At 39.1% G+C, this 9817-nt stretch overlaps 1 protein-coding gene and 1 pseudogene across 1 annotated transcript; one reads left to right on the plus strand and one right to left on the minus strand.

Annotated features, from left to right (window-relative positions):
- Nucleotides 1-1102: 1102 nt before the first annotated feature.
- Nucleotides 1103-3343, minus strand: LOC104605109 (adenosylhomocysteinase-like). The gene is made up of 2 exons (XM_010269730.3): nt 2517-3343; nt 1103-2119 (listed from the first exon to the last, which is right to left on the minus strand). The coding sequence occupies exons 1-2, from the start codon at nt 3225-3227 to the stop codon at nt 1373-1375; spliced, it is 1458 nt and encodes a 485-aa protein (XP_010268032.1). The 5' UTR covers nt 3228-3343; the 3' UTR covers nt 1103-1372.
- A 3508-nt stretch (nt 3344-6851) lies between these two features.
- LOC148800757 (protein FAR1-RELATED SEQUENCE 5-like) lies at nt 6852-9568 on the plus strand (annotated as a pseudogene).
- Nucleotides 9569-9817: the final 249 nt, after the last annotated feature.

Raw genomic sequence — 9817 nt, forward strand, 5'->3', positions numbered from 1 at the left:
GCTTACAAAGTAATTTGTTTTTCTCCACCGAGATGCATGGACTTATGTTTTTGATGAAATCATCCACCCCATGAACATACTCAGACTTAAATCTCTCAAATTTTTTGACAATAAAGTCTGTTAACTGTTGTTGGTCTTCTATCCAGTCATCCTCGTCGTTTTTTAATCTGAATATTCTATTCATATTTCTTCTAATAGTAACCATTGTATGGAAAATTTTGTTGTTTTTGCCCCCAAATTTCATCCAATTGATTCTGGTTTTTTGCACTCAGAAGACTTCTTCCCGTTTAAGAATATTGTCAAATTGAATTTGAAGAGCACACACCAGATTAGTGGTGGCTCTATCATCTGGGTTATCAAGTAATTTGCTTTGAATGAAGTTAAGCATTTGAAGGAGCTCCTTCTCTTTTGTAAAGATATTACCAAAATGATTCTTGTTCCATTTTTTTAAATTTTGAACAAGTAAATTCCTTTCCTTAATAAATTGGAAAGCTTTAGACCCCATAGTACTACAACTCCGCGAATTTTTGTTTGTGTTTGTACTCCCCCAAATGGAGCATAAAGGTGGATTTGTATTTGCAGTCGTAACTAAAAAAATAGAATTCGTTTTTGTTCCTCATAATAAGCAAAATTTGGCAAAAATACAAAATTTATCGATAGGCTCTACGGCTCTACCCTTCCCTAAAAATATCTGCTTGAGCCTAGAACCAATGTTTTGCACGCCTCAAAAAAACGTTTTTCCTTTTATTTTCTGTTTGGAACCATTTGCTACTGCTGCCACATGGGCATTTTTCAGCTGATGACAACTGTTTAAAAAAGGGGAAAAAAAACTAAAATTGGCATTTTCTCATATCACACCTCACACGATTTCCAAGATGTGGTCTGAGAAAACGTTTTTCAAAAACATTCATACATGGACTGAAAAAATGAATTTCAGATGCACCACTGATGTAGTGCCGTTTTTTCAGAAAACGTCATCCGTTATTGCAAGTTTTTAATTGGAACTGAGAGCAAACTTGAGGGCTGAATTCGGTGAAATAATTTCTGCAAATATTTCCTAGGTTCCACCAAATGTATCTCTCATCTCCAGGGATCTGAAGAATTGATAGGATTATTCAATTTCCTTTTGCATTCAAGTAACCGCAACCCCAAAAGTGTTGGAGAATGAAACGCAGTTTAAAACTACATACCTTGTTTAAAACACGTAATGTAAAACAATCCCACGGACTCCACTCCCTCAAACCTTATCCTCTCCTCTCCTTCCAGACTCCCCGACTACTGCTAAAATCATTAAAACTACCAACCAACCCAAATTGAAGACGACCAAAAACAAACAACCATGGCCTCAATACTTCTCTGTTTTCTCCTTCCTTCAGTACCTGTAGTGAGCAGGCTTGTATGGACCTTCAACGGGGACACTAATGTATGCAGCCTGTTCGGGGGTAAGCTTGGTAAGCTTGGCCCCAAGCTTGCCAAGGTGAAGAGCGGCGACCTTCTCGTCGAGATGTTTGGGCAGAACGTAGACCTTCTTCTCATACTTGCCGGTTCCCTTCTCCTTCCAAAGCTCAAGCTGGGCTATCACCTGGTTTGTGAACGAGCACGACATCACGAAGCTGGGGTGCCCTGTGGCGCATCCTAGGTTCATAAGCCGACCCTCGGCCAATACAATTATGCCTCTGTTGGTGTCGGGGAAGACCCATCTATCCGTCTGGGGCTTGATTGTGATCCTCTTCACACCTGGGAAGGTCTCTAGGCCGTGCATGTCGATCTCATTGTCGAAGTGGCCGATGTTGCAGACAATGGCGTTGTTCTTCATCTTCCTCATGTGGTCGACCATGATGATGTCCTTGTTACCGGTGGTGGTGACGAGGATGTCGGCATCGGTAACGACGTCCTCAAGGGTCAGAACTGGGATGCCTTCCATGAGAGCCTGGAGGGCGCAAATGGGGTCTATCTCGGTAACGATTACACGGGCACCAGCTTGCTTAAGGGCGGCAGCACAACCCTTGCCGACATCTCCGTACCCGCAGACAACTGCTACCTTGCCGGCAATCATCACGTCAGTGGCTCTCATCAGTCCATCGGGGAGAGAGTGGCGGCAACCGTAGAGGTTATCGAACTGGTTAAGAACAGAGCAGTTAGACAGGGGAAGAACTAATGTTCAGAGTGTTAAATGATTCGAAGTAGGAAATTGTGTCTTTCTACAGAATCGGAATAATTAACCAAGAATTTGGGTCATCACAAGCAATCTGTTATAGTTGTTATGATTTGATATTAAAACAACAAACTCAGATCCAGTAGATTTTGGAAGGGTCAGATCTTGAACTCAGATTTCCTAGTTAAACAGTCAGATCTTGGAGATCTATAAGATTCTTCGATTGGAACACTATGAGCTCAAGATATTTCACTTAGCATAAGGTTTGAACTAAAATTGAAGCAAACTTGTTAGTGGAAAGAAAATTAGATCTGAAGCAAAAGCAGATAAAGATCTGGAAGAAGCAACACTGTAACAGTACCTTGCTCTTGGTGACAGAGTCGTTAACGTTGATAGCAGGAAAGAGCAAAGTTCCAGCGGCTTGCATCTGGTAAAGCCTCTTGACACCGGTGGTTGTCTCTTCAGAGACCCCAACCAATCTGTCTTTCATCTTGTGATACTTCATCGGATCCGCCTTCAACCCATCTCTAATAATCGTGAGCACAATCTGGAACTCGGCGTTGTCCGTTGACGACGGATCCGGCAACTTTCCGGTCTTGGCGTACTCTTCCTCCGCCTTAACACCCTCATGGATGAGCAATGTGGCGTCACCACCGTCGTCGACGATGAGATCGGGACCGCCACCAGGACCCCAGTCAAGGGCCCTCTCGGTGCACCACCAGTACTCCTGAAGGGTCTCCCCCTTCCAGGCGAATACGGAAGCGCTGTCGCGAGCGATGGCAGCAGCGGCGTGGTCCTGGGTGGAGAAGATGTTGCAGGAGCACCAGCGGACCTCGGCGCCGAGGGCGGTGAGGGTTTCGATCAGAACCGCGGTCTGGATCGTCATGTGGAGCGAGCCGGTGATCTTGGCACCCTTGAAGGGCTGAGAGGGGCCGAACTCGGCTCTGCAAGCCATAAGCCCTGGCATCTCGACCTCAGCCAGCTCGATCTCGAGCCGGCCGAAGTCGGCCTGAGATATATCCTTGACCTTGTATTCACGACCGGAGGAGGTCTTCTCGACGAGAAGCGACATGGTTGCAGATAGGTTTGAGACTGGGATTGACCGTCTTCTTTTTCTCTATCTAGCACTCTCTTCACTCTTCAGAGGCTGGAGGGTGTGTAGGCGAGAAAGCCTGGAAGTTAAGGTGCTATATATAAAGTTCTACTCTACGACCAATAAATCTAGGGCTGCAAACGAATCGGATCCATTCGACAAACGGTATATCCGATCCGAATCCGATAAAAATCTATCGGGTCGACTTTTCCGATCTCATCGTGGCGGATCGAATCGAAATATTATTAAAACTCGTTGTATTAATCGAATGTATTAACTTTTCAGATCCCATCCGATTTGTTGAAGTCGAGGGGTATTCAAATTCAGTTCTTCCCCATCAAATAGATTTAAATTTGGACATGTTCCGACTTATTTATAAATTATAATTCTTATATTCGGATTCAACCACCCGACCCATGTCGACTTACAAGGAATATCTCTATGAATAAAAACCTGATAGTGCAGAGATATTCCCAATACAAAGTTTCAAAAGGGGTGACGACGGTCACACTTTCTTACAACCTTTTGCTATCGATGGGAAGATAAGATATTTCCATTGAACAGCTACAGCCTACAAGTAGGTGTGGTGACGGTCACGATCAAATCCCAATTCGATTGAACTCATCGAGGCAACAAATTATCATGTGTAAATTTACCTAAAATGCCTTGTTTAGCTACTTCTCGGATTTACCACCGTTAGATTAGAATCTGCTGTGAATTTATATGATTTTTGTGAAGAATTACTGTACGATGAAAAATACAGGAACCTTGACCTTTTCTTCTCAAAATTGCGCCGTAGGTGAACAAAAACGTCGGCAAGTGGGTTAACTATTGTGAAAGCTGAGACCCGGAGTCGGAGAACGGTGCGACGGTGACGTTCCTAACGGCTTTAAAGTTTAAATTTCAATTAGTTAATCTGTCTTAATTTTTTTAGGTTTGAAAGAAAACGTAAATAAATCGCGTGGTGCATTTGGGAATGTTGGAAAGGGCCCACATCGACATGTGTTGTTGCCATTACTACTGGAGAGAGGTGGTGGCCCGCGGTATGAAATTAGACGGTTAGGATAGAGAGAGACAGGTAGGCACTTGGATCGCAAAGGTCGTCTGTTGGTCCTCTCAGCCTTTAGATCAAGCATCATGGCCGTTGAATTTATGAACGTTAGTGGGTTTAAGGAGATGCATTATGGTTTGCAGCTTTTGGTCGAGTGACCTTGTCGGTGTTGATGGAGAAGGGCTCCGATTGTGGGGTTATGTGGGACCCGCTCCGGCAAAAGAAACTTTGATTGGATATGGGTGGAGACTGTTTTGACAAATGACAACGCAAGGAGAGATTCGTTGTTGAAAATAGTTCTCTAAGTTGTTGGTTTTGGTTGTTGTTTGGGGTGCGGATGAGCTGAAGACAACAATTTACGACGCGGGCTGGGTGATCATCCCGCGTTGTAACACGTAAGCACCCCACTTTTAACGTGTGAAGTTAACGGAAGAGAAACTCCCTTCTCCGTTACTTTCAGTATCTAGTTTAAATTAATAAAAAATAACCCCATTTCCTCTTTTTCCCCGTTAATTTCTTAAAGAGACAAAACCTTTTTTAACCTAATGTGAAAAACGAATAGTTGAAGCTGGTGCCGACGACCGACAATCAATTTCCGATATTCGACATCGGACGTAAAGCAGCACCGACGAATGAGTCTAACCCGGTTTGCCAACACCAAACCCTCTCATTTTTTTTGGCCGCAAATATTTCTGAAACTAACCTATTTTTTATGGTGATTCGATTCTTGCTAAATCCATTAAAGACCTGAAAATTAATAGAAAAACAAATAGTTGCAAGTCATTTATTTCTTGATCCCTAATTCTTTCCCTCTCAAAGAATTTACAGCCACATGAGTGTGGACTAAGTTAACAGTAGAAATCTATTCTTTTTATTATAAAAGGAGAAAAAGGAAAGAACCAGCAGTGAAATAGTTAAGTGTATTTCTGGGTGATTGTTTTTTAAAGAAAACAGTGCTCAAATACTTTTTAAAAGAGATGGCATCTTGTGGTGATTTAAAACCTGAACTGTTGGTCAATGTAAATTATATTTTCACTGATTCCAACCCTTTTTTTTTTTGTTTTTAAAAGTTACGAAATTTTTATGATTAAATAATTAAGTTATTTATGATTTTTTATAACTAGGTGATTATTGGTGTAAGATGATAAGGAATTGAAATTCTTTGGCCCAAGACATCTATTCACTTATCTCTTCTATGATTAAATAATTAACTTATTTATCATTAGACTTTACCTCAAGATATGTATTAATTTTTCTCTTTATCTTATTAATGAAAAGATTATTGGATGTTTGAGCTTTCCAATTTTTTATTGATTTTGTTTTTGCTTGTATTTTGTTTAACATTTGTATAAACATTATATGATATATATAACAGAATACAAAAATAGAGTATGGAAGCTGGGCCTGTTGAAAAAAAATCTTTATTTTGTTGGTCAGTTGTCCTAGTTTTGAGGAAAATTGTTATTACTTGGAGCATTGCTAAACTAGTTTTCAGCAAGTTTGTTAAGTGGTTGTGATTTTACCAAATATTTAGCTTAGTGGTTATTGGTTCCTGTTTTTATGCTTCTTTCTGTTGATGTACGTGCCTATTTAAAGGCCATTTGCTTAATGAAATTATGTAGTGTGTTGCTTTCATTCACCAGATATTTCCTACTGTATTGCCTTCTCTTTGCAACAATGGTATCAGAGCCACAAAAATGAAAAAGGAAGAGTGCAGCAGCAACAACTCTTTCTTTAGACTTTTCAATAGAACAAATCACAAAATTAAACTTGGGTGTCATTGAACGAAGGATCTTTTCAACAATGGTCATATCCTCTAGCTTCTCTCCATGAATCCGCATCTTGTTTGCAATTGCCATTGTCCTCGAAAAATACTCTGAAACTGATTCCCCTGACTTCATTTGAAAAACCTCAAACTCTCTACGAAGAGCTTGGAGTTGCACATGCTTCGCCCTTGCGTTCCCTTGATACTTCTTCTTCATGGAGTCTCATATTTGCTTGGAGGTGTCCTTGCAAAGAACTATTTCCAAGATTGAATTATCAATAGCTTGAAAGAGATAATTTTTTGCCTTCAAATATTACAGCTTTTGTGCCTCCTATTCTATCTTTTGTGCATCTGTCAAAACAACTCCAGCTGCTGCCACTTTCAACGACCTGCCAATATTCTTTGGACCTCAAGAAATTATCCATCAGCAAGCTCCAATGATCATAATGACAATCAAAGTGTGGGATTGCAGGTTGAACAAAATTTTCAGAAGCCATAGAAATTGCTGATGAGGATTCTTCGGTATTTGCGTGGTACTACTGAGCTCGGGTTTTTCTACAAGAAGGGTGAACAATCATACTTGATTGGATTTACAAACAGTGATTATGTTGGAGATTTGGATGACAGAAAAAGCACATCTGGATATGTTTTTATGTTCGGTTCTACAGCTGTTCCGTGGTCATCAAAGAAGTAGTCATTAGTTACTTTGTCAACAACAGAAGCTGAGTTTGTAGCAGCCGCTTCTTGTGCTTGTCAAGCACTTTGGTTGAGAAAAATTCTCAAGGAGATGCAATTTGAGCAACCAGGTTCTACCCAGATTTTCTGTGACAATAATTCAGCAATTAAGCTCTCCAAAAATCATGTTCTTCATGGAAGATGCAAGCACATAGACAGAAGGTATCACTTCTTGCGTGATCTCACAAAGGATGAAGTCATTGATCTCGTTTATTGTAGAAGTGAGGACCAAGTTGCTGATGTTTTTACTAAGCCCCTCAAATTAGCTGTTTTTTTGAAGTTGAGGAAATTACTTGGAGTTTGTAGTCTGGAAGACTCGGTTTGAGGGGATTCTGAATGTTTTAAACTGGATGTCTGTAGACATCAGTTCAAGGGAGGGTTTGTTGAAAAAAAATCTTTATTTTGTTGGTCAGTTGTCCTAGTTTTTAGGAAAATTGTTATTAGTTGGAGCATTGCTGAACTAGTTTTCAACAAGTTTGTTAAGTGGTTGTGATTTTACCAAATTTTTAGCTTAGTGGTTACTGGTTCCTATTTTTATGCTTCTATTTGTTGATGTATGTGCCTATTTAAAGGCCATTTTCTTAATGAAATTATGCAGTGTATTGTTTTCATTCACCAGATATTTCCTACTGTATTGCCTTCTCTTTGCAACACACGCTCCATGCGTAGGTTGGTTTTTGAACCATATGGTGATGATGCTCATGGTTTATTGGAGGCAAATGAACCAACAAAGTGCATTGAGATAGATAAAGGAAGAGGCATTTCTTATGGTTCAACTGCAAGTGAAGTGCAAAATAGATTTGATGAAAATGTAAAAGAAAAAATTAAAGAAAGATGTGCCCTTGTTCCTAAAGAGCGGACCCCAGAAATTGGCATGAAGTTTAACACTAAAGATGAAGCATATAATTTTTATAATAGGTATGCTGGAAGGGTAGGATTTAGTATCCGAAAGTCCAATAGAAATCTATGTCATTGGACTGGTAATGTGAGATTTAGAAGATTGTGTTGTTCTAGAGAGGGGAAGCGACTCCAAGATAAACATAGAGTGAATGCTAAGTATCGTAGGGCAAAGTCAAGATGCGATTGTAATGTAGAGATGAAGATAAGTTTCAATGAATATGGGTTCTTTCATGTGGTTGGTTTTACTGAAAGTCACAACCACGTTGTATGTACTCCTAGTAAAGTGCGTATGCTAAGAATACAAAGAAATATCCCTGAAGAAGTAGTTGTTCAAGTTAAAAGAACAAATGATTATGGGATAACTCCAAAATCATCAATGGAGTTTATGTCTAAGCAATTTGGTGGGCGTGAGAATGTGGGATTTACTTCCATGGATCTAAAGAATTATTTGCATTCATATCGGACTGAGAACATGGAAAAAGGAGATGCAAGTAGTGTTTTACAATATTTCCACGAAATGCAATTAAAGGATCCATCTTTTGTTTATGCAATTTAGTTAGACCAAGCCGAATTAGTCACAAATTTGTTTTGGGCACATGAACAAATGATACTGGATTATGAGATTTTTGGTGATGTTGTGTGTTTTGATACAACATATAGAACAAACAATGAAAATCGACCATTTGCAATTTTTGTGGGGGTGAATAACTATAAACAGTCCATCATTTTTTGTGCAGCTTTGTTATATGATGAAACTACAGATATTTTTGAGTGGCTATTTGATACTTTTGTCAAAACAATGACTGGAAAGAAACCATTGACAATTCTAACAGATGATGGTGTAGCCATGGCAAAAGCAATTAGTTCAATATTGCCAGAAACACATCACCGACTTTGTGTTTGGCATATATTTCAGAATGTTGCAAAACACCTTAGTGGTGTATTTGAAAAATTCAAGACATTTTCCAAAGATTTTAACAATTGTGTCTATGATTATGTTGATTCGAATGAATTTAAAGATGTTTGGAAAAGTATGATTAATAAGTATAACCTTCGAGAGAATAATTGGTTGCAGAAGTTATATGAAAAAAGACCTAAATGGGCACTAGTGTTTAGAAAACAATCATTCTCCGCTAGCATGATGACAACACAAAGAAGTGAGAGAATGAATAGTTCTCTTAAAAAATATGTCATTATCAAGCATGACATATCAATATTCCTCCATCATTTTGAGAGGGTGGTTGCAGATAAACGTATGAAGAGTTGAGAGCTGAATTTTCAACAACACAAAGTACTCCAATAATGCTAGTGCAGGTGGATTTATTAAATTATGTTAATCATATTTATACCCCACCTATTTTTTCCATGTTTTGTCATGAAGTATTAAAGCAACTAAATTGCAAAATAAAAGATCATCTTTGGTCTGAAACAACAATCAGGTATATGATCATCATATATGGGAAGAAAGAACATATGGTAACCTTTGATTCAGTAGAACTCTCAGTTTGTTGCAGTTGTAAAGAGTTTGAATATATTGGGATTTTATGTGGACATGCACCGAAGGTACTTGATTACAAAGGCATTACAACAATCCTTTCACAATATATTTTGAGAAGATGAACTATTGATGCAAAGTCTATGGTTGTTAGATCTTGTAGCATTGCTAAGGATTCTGACCAAATCACAAGAATTGCATTTCATTATAGAGAAATGATTTTTTTGCTTACCCAAATAGCTAGTAGGGCTGCACCTTCTGAGATGTCGTATAAGCTTCTTATGGATAATGGGCAAAGGCTTTTGAAAGAAGCTACAAAATGCCTAAAACTCACAACATTTGATCAATCATCTATTGGATCAGAGGTTATATAAGCACAAGATACCAATAGCTCTCATTGTATTCAGCTTTATGACACTTGTAGAGATGATAGTAAAAAAGATGGCAATTTGTCACATTCTGGGTTGATGGCCCGTTCCCAACCCCTTCCTCACTCCCTACCTCGACCTCGAGCTATATTGCTAAGGCAAAGTAAGAGCAGAATCAAAGAATTTGGGAAACAGAATTCAAAGACAAACCTTTGAAATTTTTTTTCATCCCACCCTTCCTTGCTCGAAAATAAT

Source organism: Nelumbo nucifera, chromosome 4, assembly GCF_055504915.1.
Source record: "Nelumbo nucifera cultivar China Antique chromosome 4, China Antique-T2T, whole genome shotgun sequence".
In the NCBI taxonomy this organism is placed as follows: Eukaryota; Viridiplantae; Streptophyta; class Magnoliopsida; order Proteales; family Nelumbonaceae; genus Nelumbo; species Nelumbo nucifera.

Excerpts from the sequence above, each read along its gene's own strand:
- LOC104605109 (XM_010269730.3), bottom strand. The coding sequence starts at position 3,227 with ATGTCGCTTCTCGTCGAGAAGACCTCCTCCGGTCGTGAATACAAGGTC. Across the intron at positions 2,120-2,516 it reads ACTCTGTCACCAAGAGCAAG|TTCGATAACCTCTACGGTTG; the intron begins GTACTGTTACAG and ends GTTCTTAACCAG.